Source organism: Protomyctophum bolini (assembly GCF_963924005.1).
Source record: "Protomyctophum bolini genome assembly, chromosome: 19".
Taxonomy (NCBI): Eukaryota; Metazoa; Chordata; class Actinopteri; order Myctophiformes; family Myctophidae; genus Protomyctophum; species Protomyctophum bolini.
In genome coordinates, this window is record NC_137880.1 from 30,310,874 (window position 1) to 30,336,087 (window position 25,214).

The 25,214-nt window shown below is 42.6% G+C and overlaps 1 protein-coding gene across 2 annotated transcripts in view; it reads right to left on the reverse strand.

Annotated features, from left to right (window-relative positions):
- Positions 1–2,631: 2,631 nt before the first annotated feature.
- Positions 2,632–25,214, reverse strand: part of fut8b (fucosyltransferase 8b (alpha (1,6) fucosyltransferase)) — a 47,046-nt gene continuing 24,463 nt past the window's right edge. For both annotated transcript variants that reach the window (XM_080791283.1, XM_080791284.1), the window contains exons 6-9: positions 13,989–14,235; positions 8,009–8,185; positions 5,588–5,738; positions 2,632–4,862 (exon numbers count right to left, since the gene is read on the reverse strand). In XM_080791283.1, the coding sequence (XP_080647409.1) occupies positions 4,524–4,862; positions 5,588–5,738; positions 8,009–8,185; positions 13,989–14,235 (914 nt within the window). In that variant the 3' untranslated portion in view covers positions 2,632–4,523. The remainder of the gene's footprint in view (positions 4,863–5,587; positions 5,739–8,008; positions 8,186–13,988; positions 14,236–25,214) is intronic.

Sequence of the window (25,214 nt, forward strand, 5' to 3'; positions counted from 1 at the left end):
TATATTTGTTCCAGTGCGGAGAAGTGCTCTGGCACACCAGTCAGGGATTTGCCTATATATTCGTGGCTTCTTTTGTCTCAGCATTAAACTGAGAGCATTGATTTATTGGAAACAAAAGTACTGTATGTGAGCCAAACAAAACACCCTGCTCCACTCAGAGGCTTAACTTGGTCCAATCCTGCTGACAAGGCACTGGGCAGGAGGCTGAGGCATGTAAAAGTATAACCGAATCACTAGAAATATACTATGAGGAAAGCTATCTGTAGCCTTGGTGAGGTCAATGGTCCCCCAAGTGCATTTGAGTAATCAGTTATGTTATATAGGTGCATATACAGTACGTATTGTACAGAGAGGCATGTGGAGTCAAATGTCAAATATGTTTCACACACATACTTGGTTCACAAGGCGAAAAATCGATATACCATGCGATCCATTTCACCCAGACGAACACCTGACTCTTCTGTGTAGGGATCTTTGGGCCCAGCCTTGATGTGAGACTGGGTACTTCAGGCTGGTTTCATCTACTACCGTGGTGCAGCCGGGCCACTGATTGGACCCGACAGAAACCAGGCCACAATAGCCTTTTCCATTTCCACTCTCCTTGCGAGGCAGTCGGAATGATTTTGCCTGCCCTTTACAAGATTGCTATTCAATGAAGCGTCAGCATAGCCTTCTCAGTTATCGTATATATACAATGTGAATTCCAATCAGTTAAACTGCCGCATCACTTCCTGGTCTGTGTTCTTTTCCTGCATTCGATATCAAGTCAGAACTCAGGATTGCCCACCTCATAAAATCAAATGGCCCTTTAGATCAATGTTTCTATAGTCGGGGGCTCTGGAATGTAATTCTGCAAACCCCAGTTTGCAGCTAGGAATAATTAATCATGTTAACATGGCTGTGCAATCCACCACCAGCAGTAAACAATATTACACTTTTGAGTAGCATGGTATGCTTTAAATCAGTCAAACCTTTAAAATGAAATGAAATTAAAACAAAGCGACTGCGTGCAAGCAACTACAAAACCCACATGACTATGCTTAAGCCTTGATCGTACAAACACACAGAGGTTGATAATGACACATTTGGAACATCCGTCCATTAACAGACGCAGCATGTAAGCAACCCGGTGTGTGGGAGGAGGGAGGCGTCACGTTGGGCAGTGTTTAACCTGTCAACACTGGACGGGTTTAAACACGGCTCAAGCAGTGAGATGGCACAACCTCCCTTCAAGGCTCACCTTCACAGCAGAGGCTACAAATGCCCCATGAGCTCCAAATGAGCGCTACAACAGTTAAGACTACAAATAAAGGGAAGTGAATCTGCCCGCTTAAAACCTGAACGCTCTCTACCAGCAGCACAGGCCAATTAACAGAATAATTAACTGAACTAACGTCTCTGTTAAATGACTGTTACAGGCCACTGTGACAGCAATTGTGTTTTAATTAAAGTGCCCTTAGCTTGTGCATTTATAAAGCCCATGAGGCACTCTAAACCCAGTGAAAAGATGTTCAAAGGACAACGTGGCGAGCATGTACATGTCGTGTGCGTGCTGCACGTGTCAGGCAGGCAGGGGAAAAGGCAATAAAACACTTTTTCCCCAAAACGTCATCCCCATTACCCAATGCCGTGGTTTGTTTTGTATAGTTGTCTAATGGAGCATGTAGATCACTGATGAAATCAAAAGCTGAGGTCTGCAATGAAACTCTCAGAACACCAACAGGACAAACCATAAATAAGACAGAGGAAAAGATCATAAATGCATCAGACTAGCAGGAAGTAGGACACTCAACTGTCTAGAGAAACAAGTTCAATAATGATTCTCTGCCATACCCATTTTGTGGTGCCCAGACTGCCCACTGGGAGTGGGAGTACACCGGCTGCTTTCAGATGCTGGTATGTGAAGCGTGAATTCATGTGGCTGGATAAGGCACATAGAAAGGTAGAGATACTTCCTCCGCTCTAGGGCATGTGTATCACATGGTGGCTGCCATATTGGCTATCCAATCAAAGAGAATCTCTTTGATCCAATATGGCTGAGGCACAGCATGATGCCACTCCCTCAAGTGTCTACTGGCCAATCACAGCACGTCTTATCCGGGACTAGTCACTGGAGAGGAAGTGATGTCACTGAGGAGTAAGTGATTCTGGCAAGTCCCGGAAAAGACATGCTGTGATTGGCCACTTAAGTCACTTTGAGCGGCAGCATGCTGTGCCTCCACCATAGCCAATATGGCAGCCTCCATAAGATATACAAGTATGTCACTCCAATGAACTGCAGCTGCGAATGAGGTATCTAGGTTTTATATAGTATACAGTATGTGGGAAAGGCACAACAATGGCTAGATAGGCCTACTCATTATAATGTTAGGCCACAAGAGTTTCATTGCGAAATAAGATGTACATCAATTGGGGAAAAGGCATCGTATGCTAAACGTCCTTACAGTCAGACTGGAACCTACTTCAGCAAATTATTTTTTAGATGAGTTTGGACCTCATGCTCAGCTGAACATGCACATGTGTTTCACGTGAAGACTGAGTGAGTGAGCAGGTGTGGTCAGTCGAGAGTGACGGAGGAGCAGATGGTACTTCAAAATCAAACAGGAGAGAGAAAAAGAAAAAAAAAACCCGTATTGGTTTCTCAAGTTTATTCGATCTGTGGTTATCAAAGACAATGCCCAAGAACATAAGTTATGAAATAAAAAAGCCTTCATGGTAGAGTGTGGTGGTGGGGGGCACTGTTATGACAAAGCATCATCATGTTTTTTTAAACATAGGCATATTTTTCCTCATTTATTTTAAAAACAGCAAGGTTAAAAGTAAAAGGACAAACAAACAAAAGATAAAGAATCGACAACAAAGAAATGGACAGAAAAGATGTGGAAATGACATTAGGACTTAATAGCTCAGTGGAGTGTTTCAATTTGGTGAGCCTGGGGACAGCCCCTACTGTGTGTCTGTGTGTGTGTGTGTGTGTGTGTGTGTGTGTGTGTGTGTGTGTGTGTGTGTGTGTGTGTGTGTGTGTGTGTGTGTGTGTGAACATCAGTTCATTGCAGTCCACCTACAGTCTTACCATTGTTCATTAGGGGTCAACAGTGGCAGCCTGGGGGGGTCACCATTGTTATAAGGGTCAACTGAGGTCAGCCATACAGTCCAGTGCCAGTGTCCCTCTGGCCACAGAAACATTATTCACTCAGCAGGGAGGCCAGAAAGCACACTGCTCACCATTAACAGGCACTGGGTTCATGACATGGCCTCTCAAGACTCACACATGCACCACTCACACGCGCACACACAGTCACACAGTCACAGTCACAGTCACACACACAGTCACACAGTCTCACACACACACACACACACACACAGTCACACAGTCTCACACACACACACACACACACACACACACACACACACACACACACACACACACACACACACACACACACACACACACACACACACACACACACACACACAGAGAGAGAGAGTACAGTATACAATGCACAAGCCACATAAACACAAATTTAAGACGGTAAAAACAACCAATAAAAGCACAGCATGGTAGTATAAAATTAATTGCACATGTAGAGAAGAGATGGACAATGGGGGACAGTGGAGATGGATGGAATGAGACGGAAGGTGGCGAGGAAGGCAGGAAAGCAGTGCGCATGGCAAGAAGAACGGTACATTCAATAAACAATAAAGGAGAAAAAGGCAAGATTAGAATAAAAAAAACAAAAACACAGAAAGGAATTAAATAAAAATCAAAACATTTGTCTCCCCCCTAGTTCATAACAGTTTGTACTTCTTTTTTTTTTTTTTCAAAGTCATTAGTTTGTCATTGTTCTTTTTTTTCTTCTTCTTCTTACCCCCAAACATTGATCCAAAGCTGGCTCGGTGAGCTTTATCAGTTTCAGTCCCAGTCTTTATCGGGAGAGCGAGTAAGGGAGAGAGAGAGAGAGAGAGAGAGAGAGAGAGAGAGGGAGGGAGTGAGAGAGAACTCAGTCGCGGAGCCTTCATTGTTTTCCTGCTTTTGTTTCAAATCAATGTCTAAGATCTCTACATGCCCGATCATTACTGCACCGGGCTTGGGGGGCGGGGGGTTGGGAGGGGCGGTTGGTTTGGGGGGGGGTACAAGTCTTCCATGACTTTATAGTATATGCACAGGCATGTACATAAATGCACGCGCACGCATACGTAAGTGCGCGCAGGCTTGCGAGCACAATGAATGTGCCGCACACTGTCTATTGCACACAGGCACGCACTCACACATACACATTCATACCCACTCGCACACAGTGCATCCTATTTCGTGTTATTTTTTTAACCACCCCCGGGTCCAAGCTATAGCTTCATGTTCCTCATCACTCCGCTATGTAAGTGCGCTCTCTGTTCTGTACAAAAAAAGCAGTCAAGTCTCCTTCCCTGTGTCGGAGTGTGTCTTTTTCTCCTCCTTCTCCTCCTATAATCTTTTTTTGTTTAGTCTATCTTTTCCTCTTTTCCTCATCTCTGGCCATTTATTTTTATTTTTTCTGGGCGCTGAGCTGTTTGTCCGCCTCCGGGTACGTGGGGTACTTGACGGTCTCGATCTTCTCCTTGACCTTGTAGGACGGGTAGAGGCCGGTGCGGCCCAGTTTGCGGTTGATGCCCTTGGAGTATCCGTCCCAGTGGTTGCCGGCCACCCCGATCACGTCCCCGGGCTCCAGGGGGACGTCCTCGCCGGTCCGCGGCTGGTGAGGGTAGATGGCGATCTGGTTGTGCGCGTTCTGGCCCCCGAAGTAGTAGATGTCGTCCAGGGAGTAGAAGAAGGACGAGGCGTCCGGATGTAGCGTCTGCATGATCTCATACGCCACGCGGCACACCTGCAACACACACACACACACATTGATTGCAACCATTTCACTCATCCCTATGCAGTATATTTATAGGCATGTGATGTGGGCATGTGGCATTCTATTTTATTCTATAAAGCAGTCGTTCCCAAACCTTTTAGTTTTGATGGGACTCAAACGAGTGAAAATAGCCTCACTGACTCCCTCACACGTTTTAAATCCCTATTAAAAACCCATTTGTTTCAAAAAGCATTCCTATAAATAACTGTTTTTGTTTTTCCCTGCCTTTTACTGATCTTGTGTTATCTTGATTTGTTTAATGTTTGGGTATTTCTTGTTTATTACATTCATTATGATAGATCATGTCACATTTGTTTTTATCATTCCTGTGCAGCACTTTGTGGCTCATGCCTAGAAAGGTGCTACTGTATATAAATAAAGTTATTATTATTATTATTACTGATCTGCTATTTTCAATACTAGTTTTTATTTTATGGAATTTCTTCTTTTTAAGTTTTGAAAAACGATTTTAAAATTTAAAATAATTTCAGATTTTGTTTTGTTTTTTTAACATTTGAAATAACACAACTTTGTAGGAAACTAAAAGTGTTTTTTTCTCCTTGTGACCCAAAAATGTATCCCGACCTCAACCCATTGTTTGGGAAACAGTGCTATAAATAAATGTACACACAGCTAAATCCTCAGTGTTCATTCAGGCCTGAGAGTCACCCAAATCAACCCCATGATGGACCCACCTGTGAGGAGAAGGTGCAGACCAGGAAGTCGGTCTGCGACAGGAAGTGGATGTCGAGGATGACTCCTCTGAGGGAGTTCTCTGTGTATCGGTTGTGGAGGCCTGCCGACCACGAGATGGAGTTATCACTGATGAACTCGTATTCTGGGTACCTGCAGGGGACAAGGAAGAGTCAGGAGAGGACATGTGGGCGCCGAGCCGTGCACAGTGGGGATGATTCATGACGCGTCGGACGGTCTATGTTATGTAAAGCACTTTGGTCAACTCTGTTGTTTTTAAATGTGCTATATAAATAAAGTTGGATTGGATTGGACATGCGTGCGCGGGCGGCGCACACGATGCGACAGTGTCAGGCACGGCTCCAGGATGAAATGACTTGAGGGGGCAGTTGAAAATGGAGAAGGGGCCTGGGCCATGGCTCAGTGGTCCAGGCACCTTGGCTGGTAATCCAGTCTGGCAGTGTGCCGCGGGTTCGACTCCCGATCCCAAGGACTTTACTGCATGTCTTCCCCCCCCATCTCTCTCCCCATTTCCTGTCAGCCTACTGTCTGTCCCTCCATAACAAATATAAAATAAAGGCGAAAGCCACAAAAAAACATTAAAAAAAAAGAAAATGGAGAGGGGGCACACATCATTTTTATATAGTAAAACATTATGTACTGTACATAAAACTTAAACTGAGAATTTTCAACTGAGGGTGCCAGGCCCCCTCTGGCACCCCTCGTGGCACCGGGAGAGTGCGGTCTAGCCAACACCAACTCCCTCTGCCCTCCACACTCTCCTACTGTAACATCAGGGTCTTGAGGTGCAGGTTCATTTATTTCTTTGTCCCCGAAGGGCGATTTGGTTTACAGCAAAGCATAACAGGCAGACACATGAATCACATAAAACATAGTAAAAAGAACATGGTACACATAGAAAATAAAAACAGCAGTTCAAGGTTTCAGTGTAGCAATGGAAATTCATAACGGCGACAAAGTTACCTCCTCCTCCTATCGTCATTTAAGGCCTGGATAGACAGAGGCACGAAGGAGAATTTATACCCGTTACTTTTGGCCCCTGGAAACTTTTGGCGAAGGCCGGAAGGAAGCAGCCTGTACTCAGAGCTGAGTGGATGGGAGTTGTCGGAACAAATGGACTTGGCTTTCTTAAGCACCTGGTTTTTAAAGACATGATCCAGGCTGAGGCAAGGAGGCAACCAAGGTGCTCAGGAGGTGTGCAGGTATAAAAATTGTAAAAATAGTAAAAAGGTGCTCCTGGGATCAATCGGGATAACACATCGATATAGAACAAAGCGGATGATCCAGGCTGCTGAAATTTACTCCTGCTATTTTTGAGGCCGTTCTCACAATCCTACCAAGCTGGTTTTTGTCCTTTATGTCCAGGTTTCTGTACCAGCAAATGATGGAGAAGGATATAATTGACTCAATAAATGCACTGTAGAAGAGTTTCATTAGAGATGTATCGACCTGAAATTTGGCGAGCCTCCTAAAACAAGAGAGACGTTGTTGGCCTTTCTTACACAGCAAATCACAGTTTACATGGAATTTCAGCTTGCTGTCAAATGTGGTGCCCAAGTATTTTGTAGGTGGTCACCATGGACAACACTGCTCTGGGGAACAGGGGGGATCTCCTGAAGTCAACACACATCTCTTTGGTTTTTGAGACATTTAGTTGGAGAAAAGCATCCCCACACCAAGAGAGGAAGTCTTCAAGTATTTGGCCGTGGCCAACTTCATCATCACCAAGCAAGCTGAGGTCTACAGTGATGTTAGCTAACTAAGCTGCTGCGCCGCAGTGCATCTACCATCTTGCCTTTCCTGGCTTTGCCCTGGATTGGCTCCCATAGTATCAATCTGATTGCCTCTAGTTCCGGATGCCTGACGCAGTGCCCTGCCAGCCTCATCATTCTCTCTCTGACAGGCAGGCAGCAAGACCCTCTAATAGGCATGCGAGGGAGCAAGTGCACACACACATACTGCACATACATAGATGGAGTCATAAACCGTGCACCGGCATGCATTATACACATACTGTACGTGCCGCACGCACGTACGCACGCACGCACGCACGCACGCACGCACACCAGTAAGAAGCGACCTTGCCATTTAGGGCGAGGCCACGTGCACGCATCTGCCTGGGTGACAGCAGACTGCTGGCGCTTTGTAATGGGGGGGTCACATCAACATATCCGCCTGTGACAGCAGACTGCTGGACGAGTGCTGGCGCTTTGGCATGGGGGTAAGATCTTAATTTCCGATAGTTAACTGCGACCTGTGGTTGCAATAACACATCCCCCTAAGCCAGGAGGTCTCAACGTTTTTGTCTGGATTTTTTTTAAATAATAATTGGGCGACCCCCCCATGGGTTGAGAACCCCTGCACACACACACCCATCCACACACGCGTGAGTGCACACTCACTTAGTTTTGGCCTCCTGTAGCAGTGAGGGGTCGTCGGTGGCCAGGTACACCCGTTTCTTGTCCACATGCATGCGCCTGGCCAGGAGCTGGTAATGCTCCTCCACATGCACCATGTACTCTTCTATGGGGTGGAACGCTGCCTCGGTCCCCACCTTGTCTGTCCTCCTCACATGGACCCTGGGGATGGACAGAGAGCATAATATCATCATGGTGTGTTCCGGCACTGTCTGCACCCAGCGGGCTCAGTACATGGAAATACTAAATCACCATCAAATACACATGTCTGCTTTTTGTCCCAGAGGTTTTATACAAAGTGAAGTGAATGCAAAAAAAGAGAGATGCAGCGAGGGAAAGAAAGATGAAATATTGTCAAAATAGCTAACTTTTCCTACTGCACAAATTAATACATGGATGCATAACTTTTTCTGGCAGCAAATGCACAATTTGTGTGTTTTTTATAAGATAATTTTCTGTAAGTTGCAGTGTACAGTAACACAGCTCTGTTTACAGGTTTCTCTATTCTATTTACAGAGCCATAGAGAGGTGTGGTTCTATGTGAATAGTTACTCTGTCCTTGACGTTGCATTCACTCTGATTGTGATCAAAAATGGACCCCTATGGATGCAAGCGTGTGATGTGCTTTTGCATTCAGAAATGTTCCCACACATCTGCGTTGTGATTTCTTGCCCAGTGGAACTGACACAGTTACAAAGGACAGAAGAAGGAACAAACAAACAAACAAACAAAAAACAAACGACAATGCATGTTGACATCTTACAGAAGGAAAGAGAACAGTCGGGAGGACAACTATGTGACTGATGCTCGCGTTTACACATTTAATCTCTTCTCAAACGACCAACGGCGGTATTCCCAGGTATAGAGGAGAAGAAAGGCGAGTGGGAAAAAAGGAAGAGGAGAGCCAGGGAAGGGAGGTATAGATGTGTGTGTAGAGAAAGAGAGAGAGAGAGAGAGAGAGAGAGGGAGAGAGAAGAGACGCAGCGAGGGACATTTTGAGAACGAGGGAACGAGAGATGAATCGTGACACGGATACACAGAGAAAAGTGTGAGAGCACACTTAGAAATGGAGAGAATCAGAGAGAGGTATAGATGGATGTAAAGGGAGGAATGCACAGAGAGAGAGAGAGAGCGGTATAAATAGAGATGGGGGTAGTTGTAGAGATAGAACATAACAAACAGACTGTGCCTAATGACTCTAGCCAGATATCAGTTGACACTTCAGTACTGAGGATGCTCACCGGAGGCACAAACCCCATTATTTACTGGGGGAAATAAAACCCCAGCACAGCGGCTAAGAGGGAGGGGCAGGGGGGACAGTTGGGCTCTCCTAGTCTTCATGAAGCCTGACCTATGCGTGTTTGTTTGCGGGTGTCGCACATCGTTAACAGCTGATCTACAAGCTCACAACTGTCTCAGCGGTGCAAAGCGTTGTGAGCTTGTAGATCTGCTATTTTTCGCCGCACGACAGCCACGCGCAACTGACTACGGTTTGATCTACGCATACTGCAGTGCAAGTATATGTGGCCTGTCTTCTGTTAGGTTCTCTCTTATGTTCTGTCTTCTGTTAGGTTCTCTCTTCTGTTCTGTCTTCTGTTAGGTACTCTCTTCTGTTCTGTCTTCTGTTAGGTTCTCTCTTCTGTTCTGTCTTCTGTTAGGTTCTCTCTTCTGTTAGGTTCTCTCTTCTGTTCTGTCTTCTGTTAGGTTCTCTCTTCTGTTCTGTCTTCTGTTAGGTTCTCTCTTCTGTTCTGTCTTCTGTTAGGTTCTCTCTTCTGTTCGCCGGCTTCTTTCATGTCTGCCGTTTGGTTCGTGTGAAATTAGTTTCGTGCCGTCCCCTCTCCTCTCCCTCAAGGCATGGGCTATAATTAGTTATTATGTACTGTATATACGGTGTATACTGTATGTACAGTATATATTGAGAGTGATTCTCAACCGAGGCCCAGCAAATTGCTTGTGTCGATGCAGCCATGGCTTGGTTTTCTGTGGAATGCATTAACATTACTGTCAACTAGGAACTATAGGAAGTCCACCTGGAATTTCCTGAAAATGTGGGGAGGGAGTTGGCGCTGCTCTGCGGCGACATGGGCATAAGGGCTACGCTTGAATGCGGGCCCCTTGTCTAAGACACATTTCTTCTTGAATGCGGGCCCCTTGTCTAAGACACATTTCTTCTTGAATGCGGGCCCCTTGTCTAAGACACATTTCTTCCTCGGGAGACAAATAATAAAGAACCTTGAACCTTGATACTATAGCAGGTGTTGCCGGCTGGCCTTGACCTTGTAGTCCATGGTCACATTACGTTAGAGTCAGGTTTTAAATGAGGGAAGATTCAATATCTGTATCACTGTATAACACATTCATTCTGTAAACCGCAGAAGGCCGCTAGTTGTTTTGGTTCCTTTGTGTCCGGATAAACTCCATTGTCTCCTCAGCTGAGAAATTAGCTTGCGCTGATTGGTCAGATGCTACTGTATCAGCCCTAGGGTTGATAACTATTCAGACTTCAGAGTTATACATAGTGCCTGGTGGCCCCCCTCCCCACAGTCACAACTATGGTGTGCTTCTCCTGCTCTCTCATCCCATTCCACCTTGCGGCACACTCGGGCACAACAGCAGTGTGGGTTGCGAGAGAGAGAGAAAGAAGAAAGGCAAAAGAAGAAAAAGAAAGCTTTGTTGTAGCAGGCACTTAATTTCAATAGGCTGTCCCCAGCGATGGGAGAGGAGTGGGTTTCTCTTACAATATGGGAGCGAGGGGGATAGAAGAGGATGGGAGAGGGGAGGGATGGGTTTAGAGTAGGAAAAAAAGAGTTGGAGATAGAGATGTGTGGGAGAAAAAAGACAGGAGTGAAAACGGGAGACCGGGGGGTGGATTTGAAGTGAGAGGGTCGGGTGTGGAAGAAAAGGCGTGAGAACGGTGAGAAATATGTAGTGGGACAAAGAGAGTTTGAGCGTTTGGTGGATGGAAGAAGGAACACATGAAAGAAGACAGCGAAGAGACGAGTTGAGGATGAGTCGGGGATGAAGAAAATAAGTGACAGCTGGGGTTGAGAGTGGTGAGGAAGGAGGGCTGGGAATGAGAGGGAAAGAGAGAGAGAAACTGTAGCGGTTGAGGTGATGAAAGACAGGGAGAGGCACTAGGAATCAAAGCGGCGTACAACTGTGAGGGAAGCAAACAAGCGAGAGGAGAGTGAGTGTCGGAGGAGTGAGTGAGTGACAGAACTACACACAGCGGAACAGAAGAGCCTGGGAGACAGCTGGGAAGTGCGACTCAGCAAGGGAGAGAACGAGCAAGAGAGAGAAAATATAGGAGAGAGGGGGAACAGTTAGGAAGGGAGAGAGAGAGAGAGAGAGCGAGAGAGCGAGAGAGAGTGGGGCACATACTGTACACATGGATGACTGCACACAAGACTTCTGAGTGGCAGATCTAAAGCAGACTTGGGTCAAACAGTACTTCAAAACCTCTCACTGTTTGTTTTCAGCTGCTTTCTGGGCCAGGTGACATTTTAATGGTGTCTAGAGACATCCTTCGGTTGTTTTAACTTAAAAAGCCTGTATAAAACTGTTCGCCTTGAACGCTGGTTTCGTCTTTCTTTGGTCTCGACAGAGTCAACGGTGGTCAGCCGATGCAATGAACTCCTGAGCTCTGACATAAATAAGCACAGAGTTCTGGGGTCGTGTGACAGGAGCCACGATGCTAACCTGTGAGTGACTAATGGGAGCACTGCATTTCTTGTTGCTTCCGCAACAACATAATCAAATAAAATCCCTTGTTGTTATTTATCCATTCTCAAATGGCCATGGCTGGGCGCTGACTTGTTCGTCAATCAACTCCATAGAAAATAGACAATCTACAATCTCACAATGTGGCGCGAAGCGACACGCTGTGATATTGTAGATCTGCTATTTTCACTATAGTTTGGGTCATTGGAGTACACTCAGGCTCTCCTTCAGTCTCTTGAGCAGGCCTCCAACTGTGTTATTCTTTATCTCAACGAGACGAAAACTAAATACGTAAATATATGCAAATCCAACAATAACCATATTATAAAAACCCTTAACAACACTTTCAAACTAGGAAGGGTACGGCCTGGTCAGCCTGCAAGGACATAAGATCTGGTCATCCCAGCTTAGTAAGATTTAGGACGACCATTGAGCCGATTCCACTCTATGGCTCCGAGACATGGACACTTTAAAAGAAATTAGAGAAACGGTTGGATGGCACTTACACCCGCCTTCTAATGAAAGCGCAAAATCTCTCTTGGAAGAGCCACCCAAATCTAGAGCAAGAGTAAATGAATGCTGCTCAGATTTCTTCCCGTTTTTACAGAAAATCCTCTGGTTTCGGTCCCAGCCCTTCTGCACAGTCTCAATGAGTATCGGGATATAAGGTTAACACAACTAAATCAGAGGCTATGATGATATCAGGGGATTGGCCGTCCCAATTAGACGACCTGGTCTCCTTCAGGCGATCTAACCAGGGATTTAGATGTCTTGGGATAATCCTTACTCCTAAAATTACACAACTATAGAGTTCAAATTATGATGAATTGGTTAAAGAAATTAAAAAAAGATCTACACAGATGGGATCTGCTGCCTCTGTCCTTTTTTGGAAGGACATAATCAGTTAGAGACTACTTTTCTTATTTCAATCTCTCCCTATCGCAGTAGCACAATCCCTTCAAATTACTATCAAAATGTATCTGGCAAAATAGGAGGCTGAAAATGTTGATGTCTCCAAAAGAGAAAGGAGGGCTGGGTCTACCGAATATGAGAAGGTATTAGTGGGCAGCTCAACTTGGAGCAGCGGTGGCTTGGGTGTTCAGAGATGCGGAGACAGAATGGGTCCCTATAGAACAAAACTCAATACCAGGAATAGCACTATCCACTCTTCCATTTCTCAGCCAAGAGTCTCGGAAGAAGATCAAAATAAATAATATATGCGTTAAACATTAAACATACATTGAAAATTTGGGTTTCAGTGCAAAAACAGCTAAAGATAGCCACAGCTCTATCAAGAGCCATGACTATTGTAGGAAACATAGAATTTATTGCATCTAAAGCATATAAAAGATGAGCAGAAAGAGGTTTGATTACAATTAACTGTTTGATGGTAATGTATTAAAATATTTCTCATACTTACAAATTAGAAACTATATTACAAGAAATAAAGATTGGGATGCAATTAAAAGAATACCGAACAATATAGAGCAACATTTTATTGAAATCTCTGAACACCAACAAAGAAACAAGTGTCTCTTAACACTTAGCACGCTAGCATTCATTGGATCCAATTCACGCCAGCATTTTTTTTAATTTGAGCTCTTATTTTGAAATGCCGCATTTCCGGTCCACTAGCCACCCATCGACTAATGTAATATACGGCAACCTTCCCCGTGTTTCTTCACTAGTGCGATCAAGAAGAACACAGTTTGCCGGCCACTGCTACAGAGCTTACAAGGTTATATCTTCCCTTCTTGACATCGAGTCCTCGCTTGTCGTGTGAAATGTGCTATACAAATAAACTTGACTTGACTTCTTCTCTGGAATCCTGCCTCAAAGCAGACCAGAGGTAGAAAACTGTCGTTCCTTGATGTCATCGCTAGGGACACATGCATCAGTAAGCAGGAACTGGGGATGGCAAAGAAGGACCAGAAAGTCTGGCGTGGCATTGTGAAATCCATGATCTTGGGTAAACATCTAATCTGTAAAGTTTGGGAACCACTGCTTTAGAGCTCCTGCAGGGACATTTGCCTCTTTAGCCGTTTGCCTCTAAACTCCCCCATAAACCACAGCCTCTTGTGGCGTATTGCTTTAGTAACACACATTTGTAACACAATGTACAAATGTAACCAAAATGGACATTTGGTTACATTTGTACACTCTCAATTAATACTTTACTCAATTTACAGCACAGCAACGGACAACACGACCCAGAGATGCATAAAAAGAGTGGAGGGTCCCTTACCCGATAATGGGGTGCTTGAAGCCCAGCTTGGCGGTGGTCTGCGCGATCTCCTTCTCCAGCCAGGCCTGGGGACGCACCAGGTACTTGACGAACTGGGACACCCACCAGACGGACGGGTCACCGTGCAGGCGGTGCAGGCGCTGGGCCAGGTCCTCGGGGATGGCCAGGGGCAGGTAGGGGGGCCGCGGGTGGAGGCTGTCCACAATGGGCAGTTCCACAACCTGGACGTCTTTGTCGTGCGCTTCACCTACAGAGGCAGAGAGACGTGGCGTTAGTGTTACAGACATGGGAGGAGACAAGCAGCGGGGTGAGGAAGGGTTGTGCAGGGTATTGGGGACAATGGGAGGGAGTGTCAAAGATATTTTTAGAACTCATAATCAGAGTCATTAAGAAAATACACAGGGCAGAGAGTGGCATGAAACAATGATACTGTTTAATACAAGGGATCACCAGCCCAGGGAGGTGCTCTCAGGCAAGCCTCCTGAGCCCTTTACATCGCTCTCCTTTATACATACATGAGAGCAGAGAATACATTGGAGGTGTGGTCAGTAGGTCAAACATGGTCAGACATGGGCCTCCTGTAAGAATAGGTCCTCTGACGGACAGCCAACAGGTGGATAGTATTCTCATTTCAGAACTTCTCTTACATTCCATCCTTTTAGTTTTTTGTCAATGAATCTAAATATTAATTTATATGAATATGAATATTAATTGACACCAAGGAACATGAAATACTATACTCTATGCAAATTTACTATAAAAAGATGACTTTCATATATGGACTATATCCTAGAATGAGCAAGGTTTACATTCAAGTGTATCCAATGTCACACGATCATTTTTTTTTTTATATTACACTCAGGACACTTCTGATGGCTGGTAGGGGCGAAAACCCATTCTCTTGGGCGAAAATTCCAATCCTACGATCCTCGATTTGTCTTTTGTGAGCGATCACTTCATATAGCCAGCACTTCAAGTGTATAGTGGTTGCATGGTTTTCCTCCACACAAATGTTCGTTGTGTCACAAGTTGTAGCTTCATGGCATCTAGTCTTTTTCCCCATGGTTGGCACAGCATTCCTTCTCTATCTGGCTCTCCTCACATCTGTCACTGGGGGGTGACCGGGGTTGAATGTGAGTGGGCCTTCGGCCTTGGGAGCCTTGTAGGATGGACATGATGATGTGACTTCACGCATGGGTGTCACTAGCCCATGTGACATATTTATATCTGTCAGGTTCCTCAGAACTATAGAGGGGAAAAAAACACCTTGTGCACATTATTTGTTCACTTGAATTATTCCCACCATGATTAAAAAGGTGGTTATATAGAATTCATTTCATTATTATTATTTATTTTTACATTAATTGTTTTCATAACACAGTAGACTAATGTCAATGTATGTGTATATTTACCCAACATACAAACCCAGATTGCGTTCTCCTTGTTTCCATTTGGGTTTTTTTCCCTTTTTTAAACACATCTCCTGATATGTTTCTCTGGATTTCAGAGCTGGAAAAAACAAAACAAACCCTACACTCTATACTAAAACATTTGTTCTATAAATTTCTCGGATGGTAATTCCTAATTATTTAAGACCTATCTTGATCATGGTTGTCCAATTTCTGGTTAAAACTCTCCTTTATAGTTATTAACTTTATAGACATGTTGCACATTGTTGAATCTTTACACAGTATTTCATCAGATTATTACACTATACTTCTAGTTCAGTATGCCAATCCGAATATTTCAATAATGTCTGAGATCTGTAACACATTCGTGTCTCTTTTGTGGGATTGGTTTCTTACCTTGTCGACGTAATGTGTTAGACAGATACTCATTTCTCCCTTGTAATGTCCTCCTGCAATTGCATTTTTTTATCACAATACCACAAACTCTTCCTAGACAAGTTAATCTAAGGTTTTAGTGAGTTAGTCGTGCCGTGCACAATGGGAAAAAGATAATATTCATTAAATCAGCCATCCTCGCCACCTGGAACAATTGAATTAACAGTGACTTCCATCCTGGAAAGTAGGAAAGAACAATTTTCATTGCATTACAATAATTTTACCTAAAGATAACATGTTATACCTAGTGATACATTTTACATTTTAACACTTATAAGCCTACTCAATAAACATCACACACCACACAAACATACCCGGGTCATTCATCCTTGATCACACTCATAGCTGTGGCCTAACCAATAGGACAGTACTTGAGTCACTAGACTCAGCTTACTTTTTACTGAAGTTGCCTGCATAAATGGCCAGGTGCCATTGACACCAACAAAACCTAACTCCCCATGGAGACAAGTTAATGTTGCTGTTTACTAATTACTCATGTACAAAGCTACAAATAAATCAAACATGATGAATAATTTCACTAATCACTCCAATTTACTTACAAATAATTAAAATATTTACAAATACTTAAAATGAATTAAATCTAAATGTTCCACTGCCTATCAAATTAATTTACTTACAAATAATTAAAATATTTACAAATACTTAAAATGAATTAAATCTAAATGTTCCACTGCCTATCAAATTAATTTAAATTACCTATATGTTCCAATACCTATCAAATGAATCAAATTACCTAGCCTATGCAATGAATTAAATTAGCCTATGCGTTCCCCCCCTGTGAGCATTTATTTCTGATTCAGACAGAGAGAACTGCTCACAATCGCTAGGGATAATATTATCAAGCTATTTAAAACACCACCAACCTATTACCACTAACTGTGACTTTCTCCTTATTTTCCACTCTGGGAATGCCCTCAAAGTGTCAGTTGACATGACAGTGTGAAGGAGTCAAGTCAGCTGTTTGATTGACAGCTGCATGACTCAGACTGAGCACATTGGTGAGGAAAGACCCTCCATGGATATATACACAACAATACATATACGTATCTGGCCCTGTAGTTGGGATCTGCTATTTCTAAAAATCCTGTTCTTCCAATGGATATATAATATATACACAATAAAGCATAAACGTATCTGGCCCTGTAGTTTCTACCGACGCACTCAATTCTGAGCGAGTTTTAATAAGCTAAAATGGGCCATTCCTAGATTATACATCATGCTGGAAAGTTACGGCCTTATCCGCCTCTAATGGCATGCCCAGGATCTGGTCATCCCACCTTAATGGGATGTTAAAACATATTTAGGACTACCGTTAAGCCGATACTGTTAATTTACATAATTATTTCCCTAACTTCAAATAAACTCATCTCACATTAACTAGAAAACAACAAATCGGAAAGATAACATCTAGGAATACATTCAGAAAAATCAACAAAATATAATACAATGTAGATTTGGTGGTTTTTTAACTGTTAAATCTCGCTTATTGAAAATAGCTGATCTGCAAGTCCCCTCCCGTAGATCAGACCTGCAGGCCAAAATACAAAATACTTACTAAAACCGGATTGCCTCCACCCCCCTCATTTGCGTAAATCATCAACTCACTTAAGATCATCAACTTTACAAGACTTTACAAATCTACAAGATTGAAACCTCACAGCTTGACACAGTGGGCCCAAAATTGGTAAAATTGGTACAAGTCGAGGGCCGGACTGTGTTTCAACACACGGCCCATCTTTGACGGGAGGGGTAGCTGAAAGTTGACCACAAGTGATATACTTTCACTGCCGATCAATAGTGGAGAGAAGACGCATGATTGCGCTTGTGGGCCCTCGATACGTGACAATGCACTCGCCGTGCATTGTGGGACTTGTAATATTATGGTGGTCCGTGCAATATACCAGAGGGCCAGTTCTAATACCAATTAAATATCATCCTACGGGCTACGATAATTCCTTCATGGGCCTAATTTGGCCCCGGGCCTACAGGGAGCCATGGTCAACAACCTGGTCAATGCTGTCACAATGTCACAACGAAAGTTATAAAATTGACACCGTTAATGACACCAAGAGACTTTGCACACACTCATGTGGGTTGTGAAAGTTGGCACCTCTAATGTTCTCATTGATAAAATAATAACGCTAGTATTTACATGACTTGTAACTTGCACAAAAACATAACGTTCAACTGGCAAGTAGAGAATACAAAAACCACACCTGCGAAATGAGGGGTGTTCTATTGTACATCATCATAAATGGCCATTTACTGCTTTCTATATAGATAATATAAGTGATATTATCCATAACTAAACCTTTGGCCTCCTGGGACAAATTATATGATCAGCTAAACACCCAATTCAAATTGAGCCTCATAGCTTATCCTACAAATGTGTATGTGTCTTAATGAACTGATCAGCATGCTTGCTGCCTTCTGTTATGGCATAGAAAAGTCCCTGTCTAACACAAGGATGCAAGCTGGAAGTGACAACTGTTTACGCCCCTTCTTGGGATATTTTGCAAGTTTACTCTACTTACAAGGACGAAGCTCTCACTTTCAAAATTGACGTTACTGGCATTTGTTGCTACAAGTAATACAGACAAAATCGGATTAAAATATTCTGACCATTGTTTCTCCCATAGGGAAAACATGACAGTCACAGACTGATTGCAATGCAACAGTGAGGTGACTTCTAGAAACATGCCTTGTTGTTGAAGTGGGACTCATAAATCCCTTTGACTTATAAGGAGTACCCTCTTACAGACTGAATCACCGGGGTGTCCAGCACAGACACCTGTTACTTAAGTGACATGATGTCATGCTATGAGCCTCTCACGTAATTTAAAACCAGTTACCTAAAAACTAAAACAATGACCAGCTCAGTGGCCTTGTGGACAAAGTGTCCGGCTGACCGCCCTGAGACTGGGAGGTCACAGCTCGACCCCCGGCCAGGTCAATCAAAGATTCTAAAAATGGGACCCAGTGCTGCCCTGCTTGACACTCAGCATCAAGGGCTGGACTGGGGTTCAATCCCTGCGACATACTAGTGTCATGTCCAGGGGGTGTACTTATACATCAAGTTGCCTCACGCTACAGAAACAGGAGATAGGCTCCTATGGGCCTCATGGCTCGGCAAGGCCACTTAAATAGGAATACTCTAGTCTGCAGACGATTTTAAATCTTTCGTATCCCACAAATGACATATCTCTTAATGTTCTATACCGTTGTACATTATCTATTTTATTTAAGGGTACAATATAGTTTACGCATTTCTAATCTACCTATACTCAAGTCAATCTGTAGAGTCGAACTTGCCTCTGACTACAGACCACTATTTGCATGTTATATCTGAGTGGCAATTGACCACTACACAAAATTACATCCCCTTTTTGGGCTGTAGGGGTTTCTGATTTGAGCGTAATCTTATATAGGCCCCTACATTTTTGGTTCCTCTCAAGAAATCATTATGCCTTTTAAAACTATCTGTTCCTTGATATTTATTCACATCAGGATGAATTCACTATGAGACTAGTGAGTCCTAAAACTTTAATTCCATTGTCTGATTAGATTATTGACTATAGGAAAATGGTATGGTCATATTTACAAGCCAACACTACATACTCCATATTGAATCAAAAGTATATTCCCTAAAAATGTCAAATGTCAGCTAGTGTAAGCCTACTACCAGAAGTACCAGTATATAAAACTATACGGTCACCTCAGCTCACAAGCTCAATGACCCCCCCCCCTTGAAGGAGAGTGTCTTGTTACCTGTGTCTCGAAAGTCGAAACTGCTTAATTTAGGCATGTATCGTAGCGGAAATAGCACACTTGGCTCATAAGCCACTTTTACTCACCCACTCATTGTGAGATCACCGACACACCACCACCACAACCGCACATCGCCCCCGAGACGCTCAGTGTTCAATCACATGAAAAGAAAAAGACAATCATTAGTTCATCAAGCCCATAGTCCATTGTTCATCTGTCTGAGTGCACGCTGTCACTCACATGTCCTTGTTCCCAAAATGTCATTTCCTGCCATTTCCTGCCGTGTTGGGCCCCAAACCAACACATGCAGATATTGTTCAGAAATCCAAGTACAGGACAGTCTACTGACTGTGCATGTGGCTTGTATTGACCTCTCTTTAGCAACTGTGCGATGTGATAGGTAGTGTTATCAGTGGTTCAACAATAAACAGGTTACGCAAAAACACAGTACTATTCATTTCTATGTTTGGTAAATCAACTCTGCTAATACGACTCATGTAAGAGTTCCGCACGTTTCACTTTAGGTTCATATAATACCATTACTCAATACTCCAATGTGGTAACTCAAGTTTCTGCTTGTTTATATATGACCAACACAATTCCAATTTCATTATCCCTAATGGATGGACCTATTAGTATATTTAGGTGGGACTGCGTCTCGCGCTCAATTAAATAGTCCCAACCCACATACTTCAGCCCTTCATACATTTTAGCCATGTCGGAATATCTGTCCTACATGGGCACACTTTTGTGAGCTTGTCGATCTGCTAAATTTAAAAGGGTTTCTTAAATATAGCCACAGCCAATATCAATTTACTTAAGTAAGCCTATGTTTGAATTCTACAATTACTTGTTACAGAGTATACTTATAGCGATTACGTAATACATCTTAGAAACTTTCTCCTGTAATACTGTAACACTGAACTTAATTCTAGACTCATTAACACTCACCCAAAAATCCTCCTTGCTTGCCTCATCTCATCTGGTGTGTGGCCACTCAGGACAGCTGCTATGGAGGATGGGGGTGAAGGAATCTCTACACTGCCTATCCTGACAAATGTCCATTTAGCTAAATCTGACTTTAGGTTCCCTAAGGACCTTCTAGTATTTCTCAAAAATGCACAATGATATATTCTGTATAGTAACAAAACAAAACGGGAAATCTCCCAGGAAAAACACACAGGGGTTCCTGTCTTGACTAGGTAAAAATATGATGATAGTTACACACATTACCTTATTCTATATGGAATACTATAATCTACCTATATATATATATTTTTTTTTATGCTTCGAGTATAATCTTGCCTATCGATTTAGTCCAAATATAAGAAGCGACAAAGCACAATTACTCTATATATACATACATATATATATACACATGTATATTTTTCTTTTCCCCTTGCTTCACCTTTCCTAACCAGCCATAACACTGGAACATTGCTATACTGTCATTTCATTTATGATAAGACTAATAGCATACTATATGGCCAAAATAATTAGTTAATCATGTTGCTGTTAGTTAATTACTTTGAATACTCGAATTTTAACCATTTCCTACCTACTGCTCTGCTATCCTGTTTGACACATGCCAACAAGGTTACACTGGTGTCCCTTCACTCTTTGTGGTGACACCATGGACAGTGCTATTCCTGGCCGACTACCAGGAATACATTCTTTATACTATTTTGTTCAAAATGCCACAACCAATACTATAGGATCATGATTGATTTTTACAAAATAGTATTTCCGTTCATCCATATGTAGGTGTACATTCTACATTGCACATTCATACTCAGCTGCTCGAGTCTTACGCACAGAACCTATGAATTAATCTCATACAATTTGCTGTCTCACAATTCTCCTTTGACCTCCCCGGTGAGCTTGTCGGTCCCACACGGAGAGAATTTCAGTGGACACTATTTGTATGATATTCCTATACTTGCTCCATCCCATTGACATTTTATCTAGTTTTCTTTTATATAAATGCCTAACTATACGGGCTTCATTTTTCGCTTGCTACTGGACAACGATTTTGATCCTGTTCTATTTTACGAGCTCCGACATCTGTAATTATATTCACTTTACATTACTGCCAACGTATTCATTATATCGTCTGTAATGTGAAAATAATTATTTAAACGTGTAGTTCAATATCACGCCTATTTTCCTTTGTCCCTGTTTTAATGATCGATATGTTACATCGGCATATCGATTATATGCGCAACATTACTATGGACTTCAGTCGATTTATACCAGTCATATACCGATAAAGGACTTCTAACCTACTTATTTATGCCAGTGATATACTGATAAAGGACTTCTATCCTACTTATTTATGCCAGTGATATACTGATAAAGGACTTCTATCCTACTTATTTATGCCAGTGATATACTGATAAAGGACTTCTATCCTACTTATTTATGCCAGTGATATACTGATAAAGGACTTCTATCCTACTTATTTATGCCAGTGATATACTGATAAAGGACTTCTATCCTACTTATTTATGCCAGTGATATACTGATAAAGGACTTCTATCCTAGAGTGGATTTATTAATACCACATGGCCTTATAGCCAAAAACATATTTACCAATACAATTGATAAGGGAAATGTCACCCTTGGAGTGGACTACTACTACCACATGGCCTTATCGCCAAGACATATATTATCAAAATACTTGATAAAGGAAATGTCACCAAACATATTTACCAATATAATTGATAAGGGAAATGTCACCCTTTTAGTATGGACTATTAATACCATACGGCCTTGAGCCAGACATGTGTACCAAATAACTTGATAACGGAAATGTCACCTTAGAGTGGATTACTACTACCACATGGCCTTATAGCCAAGACATGTGTACCAAATAAATTGATAACGGAAATGTCACCTTAGAGTGCTAGTATCTTGTACGGTTGTATCTGTAATGACACAGCTTTAAAATACGAAACCCTAAATTAAACATTGAGTCAAACCACTCTTACCCCAAAGTCCGTTTTGGTGTTATCCCTGTCGATCAGCAACTCAGATTCATATCTACAGCGCTATATCCTGAAAAAGAGAATGCTGACGGACAGTGGAAAAACCGTGCTCACACAGCGCCATAATTGTCAAAGATATTTTTAGAACTCATAATCAGAGTCATTAAGAAAATACACAGGGCAGAGAGTGGCATGAAACAATGATACTGTTTAATACAAGGGATCACCAGCCCAGGGAGGTGCTCTCAGGCAAGCCTCCTGAGCCCTTTACATCGCTCTCCTTTATACATACATGAGAGCAGAGAATACATTGGAGGTGTGGTCAGTAGGTCAAACATGGTCAGACATGGGCCTCCTGTAAGAATAGGTCCTCTGACGGACAGCCAACAGGTGGATAGTATTCTCATTTCAGAACTTCTCTTACAGGAGGGAGGGGTGCGAGCGGAGGAGAGTACAGTTGGTTCAATATTCAATACATTATTTCCAGCGCCAGCGGAGTGATTTGAATTTGCCTTAGTGCTGCCGGAGTTGCTTTTCTCTTTTCATTTTCATTTCCCCTTTTATAAATGAGTGTATCAGCAAAACGCTCACTGGGAAACGCAGCCAAAACACAACAGGGAAAGAAATTAATGGACCAGAAAAAAGTGTGAGAGCATGCAGGCAATGTAGAGTGAACAGATGCATTACATGAAGGTAGACCAGAATATACCCACACAAATGCACACACTTTTGTTTAAACTAAAAATGTGTGATGTGCATGTATATACTGTATATGTATATATTATATATATATATATATATATATATATATATATATATATATAATATATATTATATATATATATATACATATATATTGACATGGTGCACTCATGGCTCAGCCTTTATACCATGGGATCTTTCCTATTCTCTTTCCAACACAAACACATATGCTTTTCCCTTCTCTGCATTCAGATCTCCATGAGTGACAGCTGCTCTTTGCCTGTCCTTCTGCAAAGGCCAAGGTGATCTCCTCTATAGATCAGTGATGTGGTTTGGTGTTGGACCCCTAAAGGCTGCATCCTGACTGGCAGAGCCTCCGGGGCAGAGAGGGGTGAGCGCCGATGATTAAGGACTGACCTTCTCTGCTCACGAGATAGCCTCTCTGTTCTCACTAGGCTTGCTGTATAGGAGAGGACCCACTGATTGCAATGAACACAAAGAACAGGCAAGGCCACGGATAGTCTCACATGTGCGCACGCACACGCACACGCACGCACACGCACACACACACACACACACACACACACACACACACACACACACACACACACAATAGGCCAATAGGGCGTATGTTTTAGTTAAATAAACGAGCTTTCTTTTACTTTTTATAATTCAAAATAAAAAATAATATTAATTTGTATAATTGTTTTTAAATAGAAACTTAATCAAGTCTTTTTCTTTACAAAATGTCAGTCAAAACATTGGTCAAGGACTCTCCAAAATCAGAATCGAACCCGAACCCAGACCCAAACTCTGGCATTGGTCGCTCCCTCCCACACACCCACATACTGTAAGAACACATTATACACTCAAAGCTCCGGCTAATCTCATTTCGCCAGAAGGGATAATATGCCTGGCAGACATACTGTAACCTTCACCCTCTTCCAGTCTTAAAACCTGAGGAGAAATTATTTTTAATGTGCCTCTCTTTAAAATCAACGATTTAAAAACAAGTTTGAGACCTTGTACATGGAAGTGCCTGCTCTAATTGCCAGAGACAAGCACATAGCAGCGGACAAATCCCTCCTAGCAACCTTTCAAACAAATGGCATAATTACGTTAAAATGGCTTTTCACAGAAAGAAAGAAAAAGTGCTAAAAACAAGGACAGAGAAACAGGCTTCATTTTGTAGCCTGTGCACACACTGGAGCATGAACTGAATATGAATTGGCAAAAGCATTAAATATTGAATGGAAAAAATATTCCCATGCCTCTCTTTGCTTATATAACAGCATTGGCAGGATTCATACAAAGAGGGAATGGGGATATTTTTTAGGCCTACACGTCTTGGCACAAATGTACAGTTAAGCACCGCCTCCGCCTCCCACTGCAGTCTAATTAGATCACAAAGCTCAGAATGTCATCTCTTCATCTGACAGACGCACCACAACTTAAGCCTCAGTCCCTCGTAAAACAGCATTAATATGTTTCACGTCTGTGATCTGTAGTGGGTTCAATCAATATCTGACAATATGAGGAGCACAGCAAGGAGCACAAACACCATGGTTACCAACCTAGAGCTGTTCCAGTGACAATACATTGGACAGAACGTTGGGAGGTTTTCCGTTGTTGGGAACAGTTTCCAAGTTGTTTCCAACACAGTACTCCAAGTTACTCTCAAGATACCAGTCATATGGCTACAGACGTATTTATGGGGTACATGAACTCAACTCTTAATGCTAAGCTTGACCGCAGTCATTTAAATATAGAGCAATATAGCGTATGCATAGGCCAGTCTCATTAACTAATTTAACCGAGACACAGCGGTGAAATAGCTACTTGCTGATGACAAAAGAGCTTATTTGCTGAATTACCAGTGTATTGCTTTACCATTAAGCATACCC